The sequence below is a fragment of the Nerophis lumbriciformis genome, linkage group LG32, assembly GCF_033978685.3.
Source record: "Nerophis lumbriciformis linkage group LG32, RoL_Nlum_v2.1, whole genome shotgun sequence".
Classification (NCBI taxonomy): domain Eukaryota; kingdom Metazoa; phylum Chordata; class Actinopteri; order Syngnathiformes; family Syngnathidae; genus Nerophis; species Nerophis lumbriciformis.
The window spans coordinates 7,215,533-7,243,032 of NC_084579.2; the positions used below are offsets into that span (position 1 = coordinate 7,215,533).

Genomic DNA, 27,500 nt, shown 5'->3' on the forward strand with positions numbered 1-27,500 from the left:
ACCTGCCAAATACGCGGGCCCGAACAACGCTGCTTGCAGCTTTAATTATTATTATTCTTCCGCAACTTTGCGCTGTAATTTGACCCCCTTAACATACTTCAAAACTCACCAAATTTTACACACACATCAGTAATATACGGCAAAACTTTTTATCAAAAAACCAAACCTCAAAACTGCGCTCTAGCGCCCCCTAGGAAAAAAAAAAACTAGACTGCCTGTAACTCCCACTAGGAAGGTCGGAGAGACATGAAACAAAAACCTCTATGTAGGTCTGACTTAGACAGAGTTCTCATAATTGTATATCCTCAGGCAAAAATCAACAGGAAGTTGGCAATTCCCCCTTCAAGACAAAAAAGTACTAAAAACAGTCACTTTTGTCTCTTTGAGCTGTAATTTGACCCCCTTAACATGCTTCAAAACTCACCAAACTGAACACACACATCAGGACTAGCTAAAATTGCGATCTAATGAAAAAACCGAACCCCAAATCTCAAAATTGTGCTCTACCGCAATTTTTTAATAAAACGCAGAAAAAACTGCTCCTCGGAAGACAAAAATGACAAAACTGCCTGTAACTCCCACTGGGAAGGTCGGAGAGACATGAAACAAAAACCTCTATGTAGGTCTTACTTAGACCTACATTTCATAGATTGACAACCCTCAGCAAAAATCAACAGGAAGTTTGCAATTTCCCCTTCAAAACAATTTTTTTTTTATAAACCGGTCACTTCTTTTCAAACATTATCTCCTCTGAGCGCGTTTGTCGTTTCAGCTTCAAACTAACACAGGAGAGAGATTGAACCCTTCCAAATAAAAGTTATCGAAATAATTTTTCTAACTGCTCCGGTTTTGATTTTATGAGCCTTCAAAGAACCGCTGCGCTGATGCTGCTGCGCTGATGCTGCTGCGCTGCTGTTTTCTCAAGATGGCTGCTTAAAAGCAGGAAGCACCAGCGTGCCCACACAATGCAGACAAGGTAGGTACACTAGACAAAAGTATTGGGACAATTCGGACTAAAAGTAGACAAAAGTATTGGGACACTTACTACTACCACTGAACAAAAGCATTGGGCAACTGGACAAAAGTATTGGGACACTTACACTGGACAAAAGTATTGGGACACTTGGGACTAAAACTTGACAAAAGTATTGGGACACTTAGTACTAGCACCTGCCAAATACGCGGGCCCGACCAACGCTGCTTGCAGCTTTAATTAAGATATTAATATTTGGTCAATTTTACAAAATATTAGGAACATAATAAAACATTTATGACATTTTTGATTTTGTGTTTATTTGGAACATGCATGCATACAACACATTTCCAGTTTCTCTACTCAACATGTTCGAAAAGGAGTAGGAAGAAACTGAGCTTATTTAATCCTACCCCTTTTCCTTTATGTAGCAGTTGCAAAAACGTTTGCTTACTACCTGGTCCCAATTTATTCATAATATACTCCATAACTAATAACATTAAAAATAAATAAATAATAATTAGTGAAGTAAGTTATATTTCATACGGTGTGATAAATAAGATTATCTAGAAAATGAATGGATGGATGAAATACATTCAGATTGTTTATCATGGTTCTTCTTCTTTGTACTTTGTAAACACTTTAAGTTTGAAGAGTTTCTTGAAGTGGATCATGTTAGTACATTGTTTGATTTCTTTGCTTAATCCATTCCATCATTTAATTCCACACACACACTGAAAACATGTTTTATATTCTAGTTTCATCAAAATAGCCACCCTTTGCTCTGATTACTGCTTTGCACGCTCTTGGCATTCTCTCGATGAGCTTCAAGCACACCTGTGAAGTGAAAACCATTTCAGGTGACTACCTCTTAAAAGCTCATCGAGAGAATGCCAAGAGTGTGCAAAGCAGTAATCAGAGCAAAGGGTGGCTATTTTGAGGAATCTAGAATATAAAACATGTTTTCAGTTATTTCACCTTTTTTTTGTTAAGTACATAACTCCACATGTGTTCATTCATAGTTTTGATGTGACAATCTACAATGTAAATAGTCATGAAAATAAAGAACACGCATTGAATGAGAAGGTGTGTACAAACTTTTGGCCTGTTCTGTATATATACTTTTTTTTTAAATCGATTTAAAAAAATTATTAATTGATTTAGAATCAAGATGAACAACAATCGTGATTCAAATGTGAATCGATTTTTTTGCGCACCCCTAAATTTCAACCTTGCTATGAAACAAAGAACACTGGGGTCCAAACTTGCGGTTCACATAATTGAGGCGTAACTCACGGCACTTATTAAAGTCCTCGTTTTTTTGGCAGTAACACACTGCAAAAAGTCAGTGTTCAAAAACAAGAAAAATAAATAAATAAATTAGGGGTATTTTACTTGAACTAAGCAAAATTATCTGCCAATAGAACAAGAAAATTCGGCTTGTCAAGACTTTCCAAAACAAGTAAAATTAGCTAACCTCAATGAACCCAAAAATACCTTAAAATAAGTATATTCTCACTAATAATAAGTGCACTTTTCTTGGTAGAAAAAAAAAACATGAGACCTTTTTTCTCAATATGTTGAAAAATATTCTTAAATGAAGTAAATGCTAGTGCCATTATCTTGACATAATGATATGCGCCCGGCATTACATTTCTTGAAACCAGCAAACTTACACTAAAAACTAGTTTATTTTTCTTAATGGAAAGGCAACAAGGCAACCGCTTGTTACTCTCAGGGTCTCCTAGCCGCTCAGGCAAATCATATTGTCTAAAAATGCATTTTTCCATCAATAACATGACATCATCGCGCCAAGTGCTTGCTCTTTCAGTCAATTAGTGCGCGAGGAATATATATATATATATATATATATATATATATATATATATATATATATATATATATATATATATATATATATATATATATATATATATATATATATATATATATATATATATTAGAGATGCGCATGATGAAAAAAATAGATTTTAAATAGATCGGGCGGGTGGCGGTTGAACCAATTCGGAAATATATATACATAGTTAAATGTTGTTACCCACATACGAAAACGAGCAGCACTCTTTGAAACAGACAATTATTCATCAGGCACTGCAGCACACCACAACACAACACAACAGAAAAAAAAAGAAGAAAAAAGATGGCAACGCCGGCAGCAAACGTGGTACACGACAAACTAAAAAAGGGAATACTAAAGACCAGGGGAAAAAAGACCAGCTATTTGCCTTGGCCAATAAGTTGCAGGTAATTTATTATTTTTATTTATTTAATTTATTTTTGTTTAAATAGGGATGACATACATATGTTATTGTATAGTTTAAGTTTGTGCGCGTGATTGACAGCCTAAGGCTTATGAGGCACATTTTTTATTTATTTTTTTATTTCAACTTAAAAACGTATGAGCCTATGCCTACAACATAGGCTATGTGTTCATCTTTATTTTCCTGCCTGTCGTTGACAATGGAGATTGTCTGATATTTTATCATGGCTGCAGATCAATCAATAAAGGTTCATCTTTGTCGCGAAATTGTTAATTGTTTCACTGTGCACCCCGCCCTCGTCCCTATTTGAGCATTATAACGTTAACAAGTTAATATTCATTGAAATAAATTCAGAAATTTTTTTTTACCTAACGAAAATATAGGCCTAGTCTTTCTAAAACATTTTTTTAACTTCTTAAAAGCATCGTTCTGCTTGCTGCAACTGCGCACACAAAGTGTGAGGAACGCACTCCTGATCTGAGGGCATTGGCAACAATAGTCAACACTTTCTTAATGGAAATGACAATTATACTATAATAATGATAAATAATATTATCACGCATCACATCATCTGCTTTTTGCAGATGATGTGGTCCTGATGGCTTCATCTGGCCAGGATCTTCAGCTCTCGCTGGATCGGTTCGCAGCCGAGTGTGAAGCGACTGGGATGAGAATCAGCACCTCCAAGTCCGAGTCCATGGTTCTCGCCCGGAAAAGGGTGGAATGCCATCTTCGGGTTGGGGAGGAGACCCTGCCCCAAGTGGAGGAGTTCAAGTACCTCGGAGTCTTGTTCACGAGTGAGGGAAGAGTGGATCGTGAGATCGACAGGCGGATCGGTGCGGCATCTTCAGTAATGCGGACGCTGTATCGATCCGTTGTGGTGAAGAAGGAGCTGAGCCGGAAGGCAAAGCTCTCAATTTACCGGTCGATCTACGTTCCCATCCTCACCTATGGTCATGAGCTTTGGGTTATGACCGAAAGGACAAGATCACGGGTACAAGCGGCCGAAATGAGTTTCCTCCACCGGGTGGCAGGGCTCTCCCTTAGAGATAGGGTGAGAAGCTCTGTCATCCGGGGGGAGCTCAAAGTAAAGCCGCTGCTCCTCCACATCGAGAGGAGCCAGATGAGGTGGTTCGGGCATCTGGTCAGGATGCCACCCGATCGCCTCCCTCGGGAGGTGTTTAGGGCACGTCCGACCGGTAGGAGGCCACGGGGAAGACCCAGGACACGCTGGGAAGACTATGTCTCCCGGCTGGCCTGGGAACGCCTCGGGATCCCCCGGGAGGAGCTGGACGAAGTGGCTGGGGAGAGGGAAGTCTGGGCTTCCCTGCTTAGGCTGCTGCCCCCGCGACCCGACCTCGGATAAGCGGAAGAAGATGGATGGATGGATGGATGGAATATTATCACGCATTAATATCTCTTAGCCACTAATGTGTGGCCAAGAGATATTAATGCGTGGCACGCATTGAATGTCTCTGCTGCATTGGATCAGTCTCCTTTCTTTAACAGGCAAAAGCTTTCTAACCTCACTAATGCCTTGCATCGTCTATATTAGATATATAACAACGGGCGGGTGGCGGGCGGGTGTGGATTTGATAAAATGTTAGTTCGGGTGGATGGCGGGTGGATGACGACTTTTGTGATGCGGTTGCGGATGAAATAATTGCCTATCCGCGCATCTCTAATATATATACAGCCCGACCCCCAGCCAAATTTTTTTTAATTGTAATTTTGAATAATTTACCTGAATGTGCATGAACTACTTCTGTTCAAAATAGTTTGAAATGTCACATGTTTAAATATTAACTGTCCGTTTGCTGTACTGTGCCAACTGTACTACTATATGAGTACACATTTTCTCTTGTTTCATTGAAAATAAAACAGCAAAGTCCATTTGGCTGTCATCTGTTTTAATTATGAGACTCAATTGTGTCAAAGTCAAGATTTTTTTGTTCATTTTTGAAATAAGAAATTATTACTTTAAAAAAGTAGTTTTATACTTGTGAGTGTTGATGACACAGCTTTGCAACACTTGATGTTCTAGTTTCAAGCATGTTTTACTCAATATAGGTCATCAAATCTCAGCAACACGCTGTAATATCTTACTGAGATAATATAGGAACAAGTAAAACCCTCTAACATAAAATCTGCTTAGTGAGAAGAATGATCTTATCAGACAGAAAATAAGCAAACATCACCCTTATTTGAGATATTTAATCTTACTTAGATTACAGTTTTTGCAGTGTGTCCGTGCGTACGTATGTGATAATGGGGGATATGGGTCAAAGCAATTTGCATTGCATTTCTTTTATGTATGAAAATCGCTTTATAAATAAATTGATTGATTGATTGATTAAGAGCAATGCTTGGCTGCCCGGTAAACCCCGAGACATATGAAAAGTGGGCGTTTAAAAACGCCTTTATAGAACGCACATGATTTTTTTTGTAGTGAAGCATGTTTGCGATTATTACCTTATTCAGATTTTTTTTGGTTAAATACAATCTTTTTATGCGGCCGCTTACGTTTACAACAGTTGATATTCTAGTTTCAAGCATGTTTTACTCAATATAGGTCATCCAATATCAGCAACAAGCTGTAATATCTTACTGAGATCATTTAGGACCAAAACACTCGAAACAAGTAAAACACTCTAACTTAAAATCCGCTTGGTGAGAAGAATGATCTTATCAGACAGAAAATAAGCAAACATCACACTGGGACTTTGACTTATCTCATATTTTTGACTTTTTGTCTCTTAATTATGACTTGTTATTTCATAATTTCGACTTTTTATTTAATAATAATGTGTTTCATCCTTTAATTTCGCCTTTTTATTTCATAATTATCATTTATCTCATCATTTCGTTTTTCAATCTCATATTCTTCGACTTTTTATCTTATAATTAAGACTTCTTTCTTGTATCATAAGTCACACTTGATATCTCAATATTATGAATTTTTACAACTTTATATCTCATAATGTCGATTATTTTTTGTCAATTAAATAATTTAAATCTCATGATTTCTGTCAGGTCTGTGTAATCATGTTTTGTTTTAAGTCATGTTTTGTTTAGTTATAGGACTCTTTAGTTTCTGTCTTTTCACTCCCTTGTCTTGTTTCCATGATTACCCCATTAGTTTCACCCGTTCCACGTTTGGACTCATTGTGCACTCTTGATTGTCACCATAGCAACCCATTAGTTTTCACCTGTCACGTCACGCACCTGTTTCACGTCTTGAGTCACGCACCTGTTTTCGTTAATCATGTCTGTAGTATTTAAGTTCAGTGTTTTTCAGTTTGTCTTGCTGACGACCTACTGTCACGACTTGATCTTGGGAGTTTGCTTTTCCGGGATGCAATGGAAAGTTGGCACGGGCGAGACGGGAATGAAGGTACATGATTTATTTAAAGACTATAAATACAAAAAAAAAGGATCAAACAAAAGCGCGCACAGTGGCGGAGAATAAACTATGAAACCAAAAGACTATAGCAAAAAAAGGATCAAACAAAAGCGCGCACAGTGGCGGAGAATAAACTATGAAACCAAAAGACTATAGCAAAAAATACAAATGAAAAGCACGCACAGTGGCGGAGAACAAACTATGAAAAACAAAAAGACTATAAACATGGAACCAAAACTTACTTTGACAAGGGACATGAAGCAGGATCTTAGAGGAATGAACAGAGCATAAATGTGGTGTGAGGTCGTCAGGACGAACAACAGAAAATGAATGAACTTAAATACTTATGGACATGATTAACAACAGGTGCGTGACTCAAAACAGGTGCGTGACATGACAGGTGAAACTAATGGGTAACTATGGTGACAAAACAAAACTGCACAAAAAGTCCAAAAATAAAACCTGATCACACAGACATGACAATTTCGATTTTTTCAATCTCTTAATTATGATTCATAATCATCATTTTCTATTTACTTAATTTTTAATCTTAAAATTATGACTTCATAATTTCAACTTTCTTATCTCATAATTTCGATTTTATCTCATAATTTTGACTTTTTATCTCATAATTTTGACTTTGTATCTCTTAATTATGACTTTTTATTCATTTTTGGCCAATAGATATCAATTTTCTACATCTCCTAATTTAGTTTTAATCTAATTATTACTCTTTTATCCCATAATGTTGAGTTTTTATTCTCCTAATTATAACTTTTTATTTACTTTTTGCAGTGCACAGTTGAAAAAATGTGTGAGAGGTTTAACACTTGTGGCAGCGGATTGTTAAAAACATAAGAGTGCTGTCATAGAGATTTTTCTGATACAGGTGCCTAAAAACAGCAGTGCGTTCCTGCAAATGACGAAATAAATCGACCCAAATCAAATGTCTGTTGAGCCTTGGCAGAGGTTTTGACCACTGGTAAAGACAAATGTAGAAAACTCACTCTGCTCTGGAGTACGTGTAAGCGTCATCAACAATCTGTTTGGCCTCCTCAAAGCAGTGTTGAAGGAAAGCGCTTCCGAGATGTTCTAGAAAGAAGAAAAAGAATGATATTTCAGGGGGAAAAAAACAAATCTATGGGAGTGCAGATGTTACCTGCTGGTTTGAAGTGTGCAGGCACCAGGCAGATGGCCAGCAGGAGGAGGACAGAAGGACGCATCTCTGAAAGCAACAACAATTTATCTCAATTTGTCATCAGCAGAGAATCAGTAATAGTTGTTGACATTAACTGTCAGCTGTCTGTGAATGCATCCACGCTGCCTTTTTATTTGGCGCCTTACATAGGCCTCGCCCTCAGAATTACCCACGAGGGGAAGCTGTTGTCAGTAAACAGCCAAGTTCCTTGTTCCTCGTTCCCATGACAAAAAGTTGTCCCATTCCTTTCATCATTTACGTACTCGAGGTCACACTAATTATTAATTGCCAGGGCTTCCTGTGGTGACGCTTTTGTGTGCCAATAATAATAATTGCTATATTATAATTGTGCACATGCTGATGTTGAAGAGAAAAGCACCGGCAGTTGCATTGCAATAAGTGTGAAAAGATGTGCTTTATTTATTTCAGTAGTTCAATTCAAAAACTCATCGATTGACTACACAGAGTGAACTATTTCAAGGACATTTCTTAACACTGTAGTGTTGATGATTATTAACCAATACAGTGTCTCATAGAACTTGAAAATTGTCAAAAAGTTTAATAAAAGAAACAGCTATCAATCAGGTCTAAACTCACTCCTAATAGAACTTTTTCACAATATTCTAATTCAGGGGTCGGCAACCCAAAATGTTGACAGAGCCATATTGGACCAAAAATACACAAAACATTTGTCTGGAGCTGCGAAAAAATTAAAAGCCTTTTATAAGTGATATAATGAAGTCAACACATGCACTGCAAAAACTGAAATCTAAGTAAGATTAAATATCTCAAATAAGGGTGATATTTGCCTTTTTTTATTTATAATTTTCCTTAGTTCAAGTAAAATACCCCACATTTTTGTATTTTTTTTCTTGTTTTTGAGCACTGACTTTTTGTTTGCACTGCGATGTAAGTGTCTATATTAGCCTACTATCAAAATGACTTTAAAAGTCTTATAAAAGTGTTATAATGAAGTCAACACATGATGTAAGTGTCTATATTAGCCTACTATCAAAATGATTTTAAAAATCTTGTATAAGTGTTATAATGAAGGCAACACATGTAAGTGTCCATATTAGCCTACTGTCAAAATTACTTTAAAAGTTTTATATAAGTGTTATAATGAAGACAACACATGATGTAAGTGTCTATATTAGCCTACTATCAAAATGACTTTAAAAGTCTTATATAAGTGTTATAATGAAGGCAACACGTGATGTAAGTGTCTATATTAGCCTACCGGTACTATCAAAATGACTTTAAAAGTTTTATATAAGGGTTATAATGGAGGCAACATGTGATGTAAGTGTCTATATTAGCCTACTATCAAAATGACTTTAAAAGTTTTATATAAGGGTTATAATGAAGGAAACACATGATGTAAGTGTCTATATTAGCTATATTAGCCTACTATCAAAATGACTTCAAAAGTTTTATATAAGGGTTATAATGAAGGCAACACATGATGTAAGTGTCTATATTAGCCTACTATCAAAATGACTTTAAAAGTCTTATATAAATGTTATAATGAAGGCAACACATGATGTAAGTGTCTATATTAGCCTACTATTAAAATGACTTTAAAAGTTTTATACAAGGGTTATAATGGAGGCAACACATGATGTAAGTGTCTATATTAGCCTACTATCAAAATGACTTTAAAAGTTTTATATAAGTGTTATAATGAAGACAACACATGATGTAAGTGTCTATATTAGCTATATTAGCCTACTATCAAAATTACTTCAAAAGTTTTATATAAGGGTTATAATGAAGGCAACACATGATGTAAGTGTCTATAGTAGCTATATTAGCCTACTATCAAAATGACTTTAAAAGTCTTATATAAGTGTTATAATGAAGGCAACACATGATGTAAGTGTCTATATTAGCCTACTATCAAAATGACTTTAAAAGTTTTATATAAGGGTTATAATGAAGGCAACACGTGATGTAAGTGTCTATATTAGCCTACTATCAAAATGACTTTAAAAGTTTTATATAAGGGTTATAATGAAGGCAACACATGATGTAAGTGTCTATATTAGCTATATTAGCCTACTATCAAAATTACTTCAAAAGTTTTATATAAGGGTTATAATGAAGGCAACACATGATGTAAGTGTCTATAGTAGCTATATTAGCCTACTATCAAAATGACTTTAAAAGTCTTATATAAGTGTTATAATGAAGGCAACACATGATGTAAGTGTCTATATTAGCCTACTATCAAAATGACTTTAAAAGTTTTATATAAGGGTTATAATGAAGGCAACACGTGATGTAAGTGTCTATATTAGCCTACTATCAAAATGACTTTAAAAGTTTTGTATAAGGGTTATAATGAAGGCAACACGTGATATAAGTGTCTATATTAGCCTACTATCAAAATGACTTTAAATTTTTTATTTAAGGGTTATAATGAAGGCAACACCTGATGTAAGTGTCTATAATAGTCTACTATCAAAATGACTCTAAAAGTCTTATATAACTGTTATAATGAAGGCAACACATGATGTAAGTGTCTATATTAGCCTACTATCAAAATGACATTAAAAGTTTTATATAAGGGTTATAATGAAGGCAACACATGATGTAAGTGTCTATATTAGCTATATTAGCTAATGACTTTACATGTCTTATATAAATGTTATAATGAAGTCAACACATGATGTAAGTGTCTATAGTAGCTATATTAGCCTACCATCAAAATGACTTTAAAAGTCTTATATAAGTGTTATAATGAAGGCAACACATGCTGTAAGTGTCTATATTAGCCTACTATCAAAATGACTTTAAAAGTTTTATATAAGGGTTATAATGAAGGAAACACATGATGTAAGTGTCTATATTAGCTATATTAGCCTACTATCAAAATGACTTCAAAAGTTTTATATAAGGGTTATAATGAAGGCAACACATGATGTAAGTGTCTATAGTAGCTATATTAGCCTACTATCAAAATGACTTTAAAAGTCTTATATAAGTGTTATAATGAAGGCAACACGTGATGTAAGTGTCTATATTAGCCTACTATCAAAATGACTTTAAAAATTTTATATAAGGGTTATAATGGAGGCAACACGTGATGTAAGTGTCTATATTAGCCTACTATCAAAATGACTTTAAAAGTTTTATATAAGTGTTATAATGAAGGCAACACATGATGTAAGTGTCTATATTAGCTATATTAGCCTACCATCAAAATGACTTCAAAAGTCTTATATAAGGGTTATAATGAAGGCAACACATGACGTAAGTGTCTACATTAGCCTACTATCAAAATGACTATGTGTCACAGGCTGACGCAAATCTTCGTTGACAGAAATGTTAAAATGTAATATTTATTCTACACATTTTTACAACATTGGAAAACATTAGTAAAACGCAGGCTTCTCAGGGGGTGAGATAACTCCTCTAAATGACGGTCTCAGAATGGCCAAAGGTATAAATGTGTGTGTCCAAGTTAAAAGTAATGGCGGGCTGTCTTCTTCTAATGCATTCATTATAATCTTTGCAAGCTGGGTTATGTTTGCTGTGGTCTGGAACAACATGGCACACAAACAACTATCATGAGACATGCAAATATAAATTAAATACAAAGAGGATAAAAGTAAAGGAAATGAAATGAGCTCAAATATAGCTACAAACGAGGCATAACGATGCAATATGTACATACAGCTAGCCTAAATAGCATGTTAGCATCGATTAGCTCGCAGTCATGCAGTGACCAAATACGCCTGATAAGCACTCCCCACAAGTCAATAACATCTACAAAGTTCACCTTTGTGCATTCACGCACAGCATAAAAAGATTGGTGGAAAAAAATGAAACAAAGCAGGAGTGGCATAAAACATGTCTTTCTGTGGCAACGTTGGAGAAAGTTATAGATAGATAGTACTTTATTGATTCCTTCAGGAAAATTACAAATGAGTTATACATGAGCATATTCAGGTAAAAGCCAGTAAATTAGAATATTTTGAAAAACTTGATTTATTTCAGTAATTGCATTCAAAAGGTGTAACTTGTACATTATATTTATTCATTGCACACAGACTGATGCATTCAAATGTTTATTTCATTTAATTTTGATGATTTGAAGTGGCAACAAATGAAAATCCAAAATTCCGTGTGTCACAAAATTAGAATATTACTTAAGGCTAATACAAAAAAGGGATTTTTAGAAATGTTGGCCAACTGAAAAGTATGAAAATGACAAATATGAACATGCATCACCCAACCATGCAAATTTTGCATTTCCTTTGGAAATCGAGGTCCCAGAGTCTGGAGGAAGACAGGAGAGGCACAGGATCCACGTTGTCTGAAGTCTAGTGTAAAGTTTCCACCATCAGCGATGGTTTGGGGTGCCATGTCATCTGCTGGTGTCGGTCCACTCTGTTTCCTGAGATCCAGGGTCAACGCAGCCGTCTACCAGCAAGTTTTAGAGCACTTCATGCTTCCTGCTGCTGACCTGCTCTATGGAGATGGAGATTTCAAGTTCCAACAGGACTTGGCGCCTGCACACAGCGCAAAATCTACCCGTGCCTGGTTTACGGACCATGGTATTTCTGTTCTAAATTGGCCCGCCAACTCCCCTGACCTTAGCCCCATAGAAAATCTGTGGGGTATTGTGAAAAGGAAGATGCAGAATGCCAGACCCAAAAACGCAGAAGAGTTGAAGGCCACTATCAGAGCAACCTGGGCTCTCATAACACCTGAGCAGTGCCAGAAACTCATCGACTCCATGCCACGCCGCATTAACGCAGTAATTGAGGCAAAAGGAGCTCCAACCAAGTATTGAGTATTGTACATGCTCATATTTTTCATTTTCATACTTTTCAGTTGGCCAACATTTCTAAAAATCCCTTTTTTGTATTAGCCTTAAGTAATATTCTAATTTTGTGACACACGGAATTTTGGATTTTCATTTGTTGCCACTTCAAATCATCAAAATTAAATGAAATAAACATTTGAATGCAGCAGTCTGTGTGCAATGAATAAATATAATGTACAAGTTACACCTTTTGAATGCAATTACTGAAATAAATCAAGTTTTTCAAAATATTCTAATTTACTGGCTTTTACCTGTATATACAGATGAGCTTCAAGCACACCTGGAAAGTGTAAAGCATTGGTTCTTAACCCTGTTGGAGGTATCGAACTCCACCAGTTTCATATGCGCATTCACCGAACCCTTCTTTAGTGAAAAATAAAATGTTTTTTTTCAAATTGGAGACAAAGTTATATGTTTTTAGCTACACTTTAGTATGGGGAACATATTCTAAGTAACAAAGCCTTAATTTAGAGTTATTTGGTTAGGGTTAGGGTTAGAGGGTTCGGGCCAGGGTTAGGGTTAGAGGGTTAGGGTCAGGTTTAGAGGGTTAGGGTTATCACAAGGCCATGCCGAATAAGGCATTAATAAGTACTTAATAATGACTAGTTAAGAGCCAATATGTTACTAATTTGCAGAGGTGGGTAGTAACGCGCTACATTTACTCCGTTACATCTACTTGAGTAACTTTTGGGATAAATTGTACTTCTAAGAGTAGTTTTAATGCAACATACTTTTACTTAAGTATATTTATAGAGAAGGAGCGCTACTTTTACTCCGCTACTTTTATCTACATTCAGCTCGCTACTCGCTACTAATTTTTATCGATCTGTTAATGCACGCTTTGTTTGTTTTGGTCTGTCAGACAGACCTTCAAAGTGCCTGCCTTACTGGTGACGTTTCACTTCGTTCCACCAATCAGATGCAGTCACTGGTGACGTTGGACCAATCAAACAGAGCCAGGTGGTCACATGACCTGACTTAAACAAGTTGAAAAACTTATTGGGGTGTTACCATTTAGTGGTCAATTGTACGGAATGTGTACTGTACTGTGCAATCTACTAATAAAAGTTCCAATCAATCAATCAAAAGTGTGAAGGAAAAAAGATACTTTTTTATTTCAACCGTACATCCCGTCAAAAGCCTAAAGACTGACCGCACATGAGGACGTTCCTGTCTTCACAATAAAAGTGCCGCTCCATCGCACCTGCGCTTTCAAAACAAGAGTCTCCGAAAGCCAGCGCAAACAAGCTAGTAAGCTACGGAGTTTGACGCCAATATATTTCTTGTAAAGTGTATAAAAACGAATATGGAAGCTGGACAAATAAGATGCCAAAAACCAACCACTTTCATGTGGTATTAGACAGAAAGGAGGAACTTTTCTTCTCCTCCATTTGAAAACGTGGACGTTATCATCACTACTGTCTGATTACAATCAATGCAAGTCATCAGAATCAGGTAATACACCAACTTATATTCTAGTCTTCATGAAAGAAAGGAATATATATGTGTTAAACATGCATGTATATTCATTAAAACACCTTTAACATGTAAACAAAAACAGCAAAATAAATACATATAAATTACTCATCAGTTACTCAGTACTTGAGTAGTTTTTCCACAACATACTTTTTACTTTTACTCAAGTAAATATTTGGGTGACTACTCCTTACTTTTACTTGAGTAATAAATCTCTAAAGTAACAGTACTCTTACTTGAGTACAATTTCTGGCTACTCTACCCACCTCTGCTAATTTGCATGTTAATAAGCAACTAATTAATGGTGAATATGTTCCCCATACTAAAGTGTTACCATGTTTTTTTTACTGGTGCACAAAATGAACTGTGCATGAACATCACCTTGTTCAAACAACAAAACCAACACTGTGCATAAACTCACAACAAATTACACACCTGCAAATGAGTCTGACTTCTGCTGTTGTCGTATCCGTAATACGCCGATTGGGAAAAGTTTTTATTTACACGATGAGTCGGGTGTGTCTTGACCTCCGCCCAACCCCTGAGCCCGACTCACCGAACCCCTAGGGTCCCATCGAACCCAGGTTAAGAACCACTGGTGTAAACCCTTTCAGGTGACTACCTCTTGAAGCGCATCGAGAGAATGCCAAGAGTGTGCAAAGCAGTAATCAGAGCAAAAGGTGGCTATTTTGAATAATCTAGAACGGGGGTCGGCAACCCGCGGCTTTAGAGCCGCATGCGGCTCTTTAGCGCCGCCAAGGTGGCTCCCTGGAGCTTTTTCAAAAATGTATGAAAAATGGAAAAAGATGAGGGCAAAAAAATATATTTTTTGTGTTAATATGGTTTCTGTAGGAGGACAAACATGACACAAACCTCCCTAATTGTTATAAATCACACTGTTTATATTAAACATGCTTCACTGATTCGAGTATTTGGGAAGCGCCATTTTGTCCTACTAATTTTGGCGGTCCTTGAACTCACCGTAGTTTGTTTACATGCATAACTTTCTCCGACTTTCTAGGACGTGTTTTATGCCACTTCTTTTTCTTTCTCATTTTGTCCACCACACTTTTAACGTTGTGCGTGAATGCACAAAGGTGAGTTTTGTTGATGTTATTGACTTGTGTGGAGTGCTAATCGGGCATATTTGGTCACTGCATGACTGCAAGCTAATCGATGCTAACATGCTATTTAGGCTAGCTATATGTACATATTGCATCATTATGCCTCATTTGTAGCTATATTTGAGCTCAATTAGTTTCCTTTAAGTCATTTTAATTCAATTTATATCTCATGACACACTATCTGTGTGTAATATGGATTTTAATTGTTTGTGGCTCCAGACAGATTTGTTTTTGTATTTTTGGTCCAATATGGCTCTTTCAACATTTTGGGTTGCCGACCCCTGATCTAGAATATAAAACATGTTTTCTGTTATTTCACCTTTTTTTTTGTTAAGTACATAACTCCACATTCATAGTTTTGATGCCTTCAGTGACAATCTACAATGTAAATAGTCATGAAAATAAAGAAAACCCATTGAATGGCCTGTACTGTATAATATAAACAACATTATTGTACCCCGGTTTGCGTTACAAAAAAGGGTCAGGCGAAAACCAAATCATACAGAACTAGGGATGTCCGATAATATCGGACTGCCGATATTATGGGCCGATAAATGCTTTAAAATGTAATATCGAAAATTATCGGTATCGAAATTTTCGGTATCGGTTTCAAAAAGTAAAATTTATGACTTTTTAAAACGCCGCCGTGTACACGGACGCAGGGAGAAGTACAGAGCGCCAATAAACCTTAAAGGCACTGCCTTTGCACATAATATCTACGGCTTTTCACACACACAAGTGAATCCAATGCATACTTGGTCCACTGAGGGTGGCCGTATAAACAACTTTAACACTGTTACAAATATGCGCCACACTGTGAACCCACACCAAACAAGAATGACAAACACATTTCAGGAGAACATCCGCACAGTAACACAACATAAACACAACAGAACAAATACCCAGAACCCCTTGCAGCACTAACTCTTCCGGGACGCTACAATACACACCCCCCGCTACCCTCTACCCCCCCACTCCCACAAACCCTGCCCACCAAACTTAAAGTGTTTACAAAGTACAAAGAAGAAGAACCATGATAAACATTCTGAATTTACTTAACTCATCCATTTTTTCATTCTTTCACTCACAAAATAATCTTACTTATCTCAACATATGAAATGCAACTTACTTCACCAATTATCATTTATTTACTTATTTTATTGTGATTACTTATGGAGTATATTGTGAATAAATTGAGAACAGGAAGTGAACAAAAGTTTTAGCAACTGTTATGTAAAAGAAAAGGGGTAGGATTAAATAAGCTCTGCTTCTTCCTACTCCTTTTCGAACATGTTGAAAAGAGAAACTGGAGATTGTGATGTATCATGTTGTATACTTGCATGTTCGAAATAAACTCAAACTCAAACTCACCTCAACCTCCTCATGCTCTCTCAGGGAGAGCATGTCCCAAATTCCAAGCTGCTGTTTTGAGGCATGTTAAAAAAAATAATGCACTTTGTGACTTCAATAATAAATATGGCAGTGCCATGTTGGCATTTTTTTTCCATTACTTGAGTTGATTTATTTTTGGAAAACCTTGTTACATTGTTTAATGCAACCAGCAGGGCATCACAACAAAATTAGGCATAATAATGTGTTAATTCCACGACTGTATATATCGGTATCGGTTGATATCGGTATCGGTAATTAAGAGTTGGACAATATCGGCAAAAAAGCCATTATCGTACATCTCTATACAGAAACTGAAGCAATTATCATGTGCGTTCAAATATTTTATTCCAGACACAGAAAAATATGAACACACAACACATTTTATAGAGCATAATTACAGTTTACATGCATAAAACAATGACAACTATATACAAATGACAAATTAAATAACCTAGTCCTTCTCAAGTAGCGGGGCCGGCCCTCCTGGGGGCGCGTTTGACCTCGGGGAACATGTTTTTTTTGTCGTACTAGAATATAAGGTAGCGTATGTCGCCTTTGGCTTCACTGTGACTACTGTGGGAGACGAGGAAAGACTGGTCTGTTGTTTCCTTTAATGTTAATAAGGATACCATGTTTCGCAGAGGTGTACTTATAACACTTTTACGGACACAAGATACTATTTATAGTCACGGTGGAGAGTGCGGGGGGGCGCAAACTATTTTCTTATTCCAGAAAATAATTGAGAAGCACTGCTTTAACCTTCGATTCTTGTTGGTGAAGACGAAAGGACGTAGGGGAGTGGAGGGGAGAGCCACACGAACGCTGCCTACGTGCTTTTGTTTTTTATTTCATCAATGTTTGTCACCTTCTTTATGAAAGTACTGGCATTCGCAACTTTAATTGGCCCCAAATTAGACTATTGTGCACCCATACGTAATTAAAAAAAGCACACAGACTGAGTCATGGTTTTTTTGTTGGGTTTTTTTTTGGCACTCCATGATGCAATTATACGCAGGTAAACAAACCTGTTTGTTAAGGAGAACGTTCATGTTTTTAACTGATATTAATTATTTTATTGAAGTCCATTTGTATTTAACTTTTTATCCTATTATTTATGCAAGATTTTATTTTTTTCTATTTCTTTATTTATGTACTGTATATATATTATTTTTCTTGTATGATGTTCGGGTCTGTGTGACCCGCTGTCATTTTTTATTAAAAGAAAAATGATACAATTAATTAATTTTTCAAACTGGGACTCACTGACTTTGGCTCATTTTCTGTGAAGAACATATATCAGAATACATATTTAATGACCACACACCATACATCCCCCCTACACATTTCTACAAACCCTGTTTCCATATGAGTTGGGAAATTGTGTTAGACGTAAATATAAACGGAATACAATGATTTGCAAATCATTTTCAACCCATATTCAGTTGAATATGCTACAAAGACAACATATTTGATGTTCAAACTGATAAAAAAATAAAAAAAATTCAAATAATCATTAACTTTAGAATTTGATATCGGCAACACGTGACAAAGAAGTTGGGAAATGTGGCAATAAATACTGATAAAGTTGAGGAATGCTCATCAAACACTTATTTGGAACATCCCACAGGTGAACAGGCAAATTGGGAACAGGTGGGTGCCGTGATTGGGTATAAAAATAGATTCCATGAAATGCTCAGTCATTCACAAACAAGGTTGGGGCGAGGGTCACCACTTTGTCAACAAATGCGTGAGCAAATTGTTGAACAGTTTAAGAAAAACCTTTCTCAAGCAGCTATTGCAAGGAATTTAGGGATTTCACCATCTAGGGTCCTTAATATCATCAAAGGGTTCAGAGAATCTGGGGAAATCACTGCACGTAAGCAGCTAAGCCCCTGACCTTCGATCCCTCAGGCTGTATTGCATCAACAAGCGACATCAGTGTGTAAAGGATATCACCACATAGGCTTAGGAACACTTCAGAAACCCACTGTCAGTAACTACAGTTGGTCGCTACATCTGTAAGTGCAAGTTAAAACTCTCCTATGCAAGGCAAAAACCATTTATCAACAACACCCAGAAATGCCGTCGGCTTCGCTGGGCCTGAGCTCATCTAAGATAGACTGATACAAAGTGGAAAAGTGTTCTGTGGTCTGACGAGTCCACATTTCAAATAGTTTTTGGAAACTGTGGACGTCGTGTCCTCCGGACCAAAGAGGAAAAGAACCATCCGGATTGTTCTAGGCGCAAAGTGTAAAAGCCAGCATGTGTGATGGTATGGGGGTGTATTAGTGCCCAAGACATGGGTAACTTACACATCTGTGAAAACGCCATTAATGCTGAAAGGTACATACAGGTTTTGGAGCAACCATCCAAGCAACGTTATCATGGACGCCCCTGCTTATTTCAGCAAGACAATGCCAAGCCACATGTTACATCAACGTGGCTTCATAGTAAAAGAGTGCGGGTACTAGACTGGTCTGCCTGTAGTCCAGACCTGTCTCCCATTGAAAATGTGTGGCGCATTATGAAGCCTAAAATAGCACAACGGAGACCCCCGGACTGTTGAACAACTTAAGCTGTACATCAAGCAAGAATGGCAAAGAATTCCACCTGAGACGCTTAAAAAATGTGTCTCCTCAGTTCCCAAACGTTTACTGAGTGTTGTTAAAAGGAAAGGCCATGTAACACAGTGGTGAACATGCCCTTTCCCAACTACTTTGGCACGTGTTGCAGCCATGAAATTCTAAGTTAATTATTATTTGCAAAAAAAAAAAAAAAAGTTTATGAGTTTGAACATCAAATATGTTGTCTTTGTAGTGCATTCAACTGAATATGGGTTGAAAAGGATTTGCAAATCATTGTATTCCCTTTATTTTTACATCCAACACATTTTCCCAACTCATATGGAAACAGGGTTTGTATTACATATAATATGTCCGGGGCGGAGAAAATGAGAGCAGACAGTGTTGACAAACAATGTTGCAACCTTGTGTGGGAACCGCAGGTGCAGAAACACAAAAGAAGAATCCGTGTAGGATGCAGAAACTGGCAGAGAAATTTTCCGTGCAACGTTCATATTGTTGTTACTCAGCCAGCGTTTGTGGGTCTGATGGACCCGTTGCATTTTGGCTTTTAATGCCTCACAATCAAACACTTTTATGTTAAAATACTGAACAGATGTTTATTGGGGTAAGGTATACTGTTCAGTATTTTCCACTATGGACTGGACTCTCACAATATTATACTAAATCCACTATGGACTGGACTCTTACACTATTATGTTAGATCCACTATGAACTGTACTCACACTATTATGTTAGATCCACTATGGACTGGACTCTCACTCCATTATGTTAGATCCACTATGGACTGGACTCTCACACTATTATGTTAGATCCACTATGGACTGGACTCTCACTATTATGTTAGATCCACTATGAACTGTACTCACACTATTATGTTAGATCCACTATGGACTGGACTCTCACTCCATTATGTTAGATCCACTATGGACTGGACTCTCACACTATTATGTTAGATCCACTATGGACTGGACTCTCACTATTATGTTAGATCCACTATGGACTGGACTCTCACTCCATTATGTTAGATCCACTATGGACTGGACTCTCACACTATTATGTTAGATCCACTATGGACTGGACTCTCACACTATTATGTTAGATCCACTATGGACTGGACTCTCACTATTATGTTAGATCCACTATGGACTGGACTCTCACTCCATTATGTTAGATCCACTATGGACTGGACTCTCACACTATTATGTTAGATCCACTATGGACTGGACTCTCACTATTATGTTAGATCCACTATGGACTGGATTCTCACAATATTATGTTAGATCCACTATGGACTGGACTCTCACTATTAAGTTAGATCCACTATGGACTGGACTCTCACTATTATGTTAGATCTACTATGGACTGGACTCTCACACTATTATGTTAGATCCACTATGGACTGGACTCTCACAATATTATACTAAATCCACTATGGACTGGACTCTTACACTATTATGTTAGATCCACTATGGACTGGACTCTCACTATTATGTTAGATCCACTATGGACTGGACTCTCACACTATTATGTTAGATCCACTATGGACTGGACTCTCACTATTATGTTAGATCCACTATGAACTATGAACAACAAATCTTACGGTACATGAAACACAACTGAACAGATGTTTATTGGGGTAAGGTATACTGTTCAGTATTTTAACATAAAAGTGTTTGATTGTGAGGCATTAAAAGCCACAAAATGCAACGGGTCCATCAGACCCACAAACGCTGGCTGAGTAACAACAATATGAACGTTGCACAAGGGTTAATCTTCACATGTCTTACTTGTATTTTATTCTTTACTCTACTCATGGTTCTTACTATTTTACAAGTTTTATTTTTTATTTTTTTTCCAGCTTTCCTCAGATGAGTCATCTGTCTCAGGGGTTATCATATAATTGTGGGGGCGCTTTTGTGTAAGCATCCTGGTGGCCATGGTCTGATGGCCTCCTGGTGCAGATGTGATAGTGTTTACTCACATGTCTCCTCTGTACTCAGCCATTTGTCCATATAGTTGCATATGTGTGTATGTTGTTTGTGTCTGGTATCTGTGTCCGTGCGTACGTATGTGATAATGGGGGATATGGGTCACCGGGGTATTTGTTTTTAACTTTTTAAAGCATTGCATTACTTTTATGTATGAAAATCGCTTTATAAATAAAGTTTGATTGAGTGATTGATTTTATTAAGAGCAATGCTTGGCTGCCCGATAACCAAAACACTACATGTAGCCCACGGGAAGATTTTGGTGAAAATTTCCGTCAAACCCCGAGACATATGAAAAGTGGGCGTTTAAAAACGCTTTTATAGAACGCACATGATTTTTTTGTAGTGAAACATGTTTGCGATTATTACCCTATTTAGATTTTTTTTTGTTAAATACTAGAGATGTCCGATAATATCGGCCAGCCGATATTATCGGCCGATAAATGCTTTAGAATGCAATATCGGAAATTATTGGTATCGTTTTTTTTATTATCGGTATCGTTTTTTTTTTTTGTTTGTTTTTTATTAAATCAACATAAAAAACACAATTAGTACACTAACCCAAAAAAACTCCCTCCCCCATTTACACTCATTCACACAAAAGGGTTGTTTCTTTCTGTTATTAATATTCTGGTTCCTACATTATATATCAATATATATCAATACAGTCTGCAAGGGATACAGTCTGTAAGCACACATGATTGTGCGTGCTGCTGGTCCACTAATAGTACTAACCTTTAACAGTTAATTTTACTCATTTTCATTAATTACTAGTTTCTAAGTACCGTATTTTTCGGAGTATAAGTCGCACCGGAGTATAAGTCGCACCTGCCGAAAATGCATAATAAAGAAGGAAAAAAACATATATAAATCGCACTGGAGCCCGGCCAAACTACGAAAAAAAACTGCGATTTATGGTCCGAAAAATACGGTAACTGTTTTTATATTGTTTTACTTTCTTTTTTTATTCAAGAAAATGTTTTTAATTTATTTATCTTATTTTTTTGTATTTTTTTTTTTTTAAAAAGGACCTTATCTTCACCATACCTGGTTGTCCAAATTAGGCAGAATAATGTGTTGATTCCACGACTGTATATATCGGTATCGGTTGATATCGGTATCGGTAATTAAGGGTTTGGTCAATATCGGAATATCGGATATTGGCAAAAAGCCATTATCGGACATCCCTATTAAATACGATCTTTTTATGCGGCCGCCTACGTTACAAAAATAAAATGTGATATCTAAACCAAAACATGACATCACAATTCGCTGCTGTGTGTTTACAGAGGTAAACAGATCAGATGTGTGACTACATACGAAAGAGGGCTGGGTCAGAATCGTAAAATCTGAATTGCACCCTTCACGCTGATATGAAAAACATGTCACAAATAGGCAAAAAACATCCAGAATTGACCTGCAGTTTGAACATAGCTATTGTAATTCTGCATTGCAACGCTGGTTAGTTTGTCATATTTTCACTACATGGATATAATACACTACTTTTAAAGAACAATGGTGGTGTTGGACCAGTTTGATCAAAAGATTCAACACAGTTTTAACTGACATGTTGTGCAATGAGGAAAAAGTAGGACATTTTGTGCATCTAGTGCGGGGGAAAGTGTATGACTGATAATCAAATGCAGCGAAAAAAAAACACATAATGCTTGAAAATTGACATGGCGTGACAAGAAGTATGACGTAATGGTGCTAATAAAAGCTTCCCTCACCTCTGTCTCCTTTTAGTGTTTACACAACAACATTCACCAGTCATTAATATACTTACTATTAAAGAAACTAACTATTAATTCCTATATCAACAATATACTTATTATACAAAAACTAACTATATACACTGCTAAATTCCTATATCAACAATACATTTGATTAAAAAAAAACAACTACGGTATGTACGCTGTTAAATCCTTTAATCAACAATAGACTTATTACAAAAGAAACTAACTATTTACACCATGGGTCCCCAAACTACGGATCCGGCCCCCCAGTGTGCACAATCTGGCCTGCGGGACAGCCCTAGTTTAATTTTTTTTTAAACATTTCTGTTAGGGTTGTACGGTATACCGGTACTAGTATAGTATCGCGGTACTAATGAATCAAAAACGGTACTATACTGTGTTTGAAAAATACCGGTTCGCCATTTTTTTTTTTTTTTACAGGCGCATCGTCGTCACGTCATGAATTTGCTGGTTTTACGAGCAAAAGAGCATGTTCGGCAGCGCACAATCACGGAGTACTTGGAAGCAGACACAGTGTGTAGACAGAAAAGGGAGAACGGACGCATTTTGGCTTAAAAACTAACGATAAAGGTGAAGTTATAACACTGAAACGCCCTCAGGAAGAGGTGCTTTAAGACATGGCTAGCTAGCTAGCGGCTAAAGTCCACCCGCAGTTGGCAGTGTTTTAGCTACTTCTAAATCACTAATCCTCGCCTCCATGGCGACAAATAAAGTAAGTTTCTTACAAGTACCATTATCACTGGAGGATGAGGAATAACTAAACATACTTCACTACACACCGTAGCTCACGTTCCTGAATGTAAACAAATGCCATGAGTGGATCTACACCTAATATCCACTGTAATGATACCAAGTACAGGAGCGTATCTAGTCGATACTACTATGATTACATCGATATTTTTTATCGTCACAAAATCTTTTTTTTAAATTCATATTTTCTGCCTTGCTCTTGGTGAGGGCAGTCGCATTTTTTTTCTCCTCCCGTCTTCTCCCTGCTTGCTCTTTTTGTCTTGTCCTGTCTACACTTTTTTTGAAGCCTCTTTCTCTGCGCTGTCCTCCAAATCTAAACATCAGACATGGAATTGATTAGCTGGACTCTCCACTCCATCCATCCATCCATCTTCTTCCGCATATCCGAGGTCGGGTCGCGGGGACAGCAGCCTAAGCAGGGAAGCCCAGACTTTCCTCTCCCCAGCCACTTCGTCCAGCTCTTCCCGGGGGATCCCGAGGCGTTCCCAGGCCAGCCGGGAGACATAGTCTTCCCAACGTGTCCTGGGTCTTCCCCGTGGCCTCCTACCGGTTGGACGTGCCCTAAACACCTCCCTAGGGAGGCGTTCGGGTGGCATCCTGACCAGATGCCCGAACCACCTCATCTGGCTCCTCTCGATGTGGAGGAGCAGCGGCTTTACTTTGAGCTCCCCCCGGATGACAGAGCTTCTCACCCTATCTCTAAGGGAGAGCCCCGCCACCCGGCGGAGGAAACTCATTTCGGCCGCTTGTACCCGTGATCTTGTCCTTTCGGTCATAACCCAAAGCTCATGACCATAGGTGAGGATGGGAACGTAGATCGACCGGTAAATTGAGAGCTTTGCCTTCCGGCTCAGCTCCTTCTTCACCACAACGGATCGATACAGCGTCCGCATTACTGAAGATGCCGCACCGATCCGCCTGTCGATCTCACGATCCACTCTTCCCCCACTCGTGAACAAGACTCCTAGGTACTTGAACTCCTCCACTTGGGGCAGGGTCTCTTCCCCAACCCGGAGATGGCACTCCACCCTTTTCCGGGCGAGAACCATGGACTCGGACTTGGAGGTGCTGATTCTCATCCCAGTCGCTTCACACTCGGCTGCGAACCGATCCAGTGAGAGCTGAAGATCCTGGCCAGATGAAGCCATCAGGACCACATCATCCGCAAAAAGCAGAGACCTAATCCTGCAGCCACCAAACCGGATCCCCTCAACGCCTTGACTGCGCCTAGAAATTCTGTCCATAAAAGTTATGAACAGAATCGGTGACAAAGGGCAGCCTTGGCGGAGTCCAACCCTCACTGGAAACGTGTCCGACTTATTGCCGGCAATGCGGCAATAGGTCGACTCTCCACTCAATTGACAAAATCTTTTGGACGAGGAAAAGAGGTTTTGGGGATCCTGGCTGCCCTGATGGAATCATTGCTGCGGGGTACGTGAGAGACTCCATGTGCCTCTCAGTCCTTTCCATCTAAGACGTGGAAGACATCTGGAACAGTGATCGCGGGGCATCTGCTGATTGGGCGGGGCATTGCTCTGGTGTATCGTCAAATTCGGAAGACGATGGCAGCCACTCAAGGAGCCCAAAGGCTGTTTGTCGCAATGGAAGGCTTGGGTCGGGCTGTGGGATCACAGCCTGTGGCGATTTCTGAACTGAATCGCAAGATGGATCACATCATACCATGAATTGATTAACGTGGACCCTGACTTAAAAAAGTTGAAAACTTATTCGGGTGTTACCATTTAGTGGTCAATTGTACGAGATATGTACTGTACTGTGCAGTCTACTGATAAAAGTTTCAATCAATCAATTAATCAATCATGGAAAAGCTTGTTCCATCCATCCATTTTCTACCGCTTGTCCCTTTTGGGGTTGCGGGGGGGTGGTGGAGCCTATCTCAGCTACAATCGGGCGGAAGGCGGGGTACACCCTGGACAAGTTGCCACCTCATCACAGGGCCAACACAGATAGACAGACAACATTCACACTCACATTCACACACTAGGGCCAATTTAGTGTTGCCAATCAACCTATCCCCAGGTGCATGTCTTTGGAGGTGGGAGGAAGCCGGAGTACCCGGAGGGAACCCACGCAGTCACGGGGAGAACATGCAAACTCCACACAGAAAGATCCCGAGCCCGGGATTGAACTCACGACTACTCAGGACCTTCGTATTGTGAGGCAGATGCACTAACCCCTCTGCCACCGAGCTGCCCGGAAAAGCTTGCTGAAATGCAAAAATTGGATATGAGAGCAACCAGCATGGACGAATAGAACAGACAAGCCATTCTAATGTCTGTTCGCTTGGAAAAACAACAATCCTAATCTAGGATTTGACTCCCTCGAATGGCCTTGACGCTGCAAAACAGAAGCAGGCTGTTCTGAAAACATCCCTCGAGGACACCTCAATGATAGACGCTTTTGACCTCCCTCAATCCTCAACGACACTTGGGAGTCAAACTTTGCTTGCATTGCATGCAGAACGGCTCCAGGCCTATAGACACAGGATACTACACCCAAGACAATGGGCATATACACAAACACACACCCCACGCCTTCACCACAGCTCGTCTGTGCATCGGTTGGGGACGTCTCTGCGCTGCTGACCTGTCTCCGCTCGGGATGGTCTCATGCTGGCCCCACTATGGACTGGACTCTAACTATTATGTTAGATCCACTATGGACTGGACTCTCACTATTATGTTAGATCCACTATGCACTAGACTCTCACTATTATGTTAGATCCACTATGGACTGGACTCTCACTATTATGTTAGATCCACTATGCACTGGACTCTCACTATTATGTTAGATCCACTATGGACTGGACTCTTACACTATTATGTTAGATCCACTATGGACTGGACTCTCACTATTATGTTAGATCCACTATGGACTGGACTCTCACTATTATGTTAGATCCACTATGGACTGGACTCTCACACTATTATGTTAGATCCACTATGGACTGGCTCTCACTATTATGTTAGATCCACTATGGACTGGACTCTCACACTATTATGTTAGATCCACTATGGACTGGACTCTCACACTATTATGTTAGATCCACTATGGACTGGACTATAACTATTATGTTAGATCCACTATGGACTGGACTCTCACAATATTATGCTAGATCCACTATGGACTGGACTCTCACTATTATGTTAGATCCACTATGGACTGGACTCTCACTATTATGTTAGATCCACTATGGACTGGACTCTCACACTATTATGTTAGATCCACTATGGACTGGACTCTCACTATTATGTTAGATCCACTATGGACTGGACTCTCACACTATTATGTTAGATCCACTATGGACTGGACTCTCACAATATTATGCTAAATCCACTATGGACTGGACTCTCACTATTATGTTAGATCCACTATGGACTGGACTCTCACTATTATGTTAGATCCACTATGGACTTGACTCTCACTATTATGTTAGATCCAGTATGCACTGGACTCTCACTATTATGTTAGATCCACAATGGACTGGACTCTTACACTATTATGTTAGATCCACTATGGACTGGACTCTCACAATATTATGCTAAATCCACTATGGACTGGACTCTCACTATTATGTTAGATCCACTATGGACTGGACTCTCACTATTATGTTAGATCCACTATGGACTGGACTCTCACTATTATGTTAGATCCACTATGGACTGGATTCTAACTATTATGTTAGATCCACTATGGACTGGACTCTCACTATTATGT

At 38.3% G+C, this 27,500-nt stretch overlaps 1 protein-coding gene across 2 annotated transcripts in view; it reads right to left on the reverse strand.

Annotated features, from left to right (window-relative positions):
* Nucleotides 1–27,500, reverse strand: part of mpx (myeloid-specific peroxidase) — a 75,296-nt gene that overhangs the window by 26,430 nt on the left and 21,366 nt on the right. Inside the window, exons 2-3 of one of the 2 annotated variants that reach the window (XM_061926645.2) lie at nucleotides 7,818–7,883; nucleotides 7,666–7,750 (exon numbers count right to left, since the gene is read on the reverse strand). In XM_061926645.2, coding sequence (XP_061782629.1) covers nucleotides 7,666–7,750; nucleotides 7,818–7,881 — 149 coding nt within the window. In that variant the 5' untranslated portion in view covers nucleotides 7,882–7,883. Of the gene's footprint in view, nucleotides 1–7,665; nucleotides 7,751–7,817; nucleotides 7,973–27,500 lie in introns of those variants that run through there. The other variant, XM_061926644.1, reaches the window with a different exon arrangement.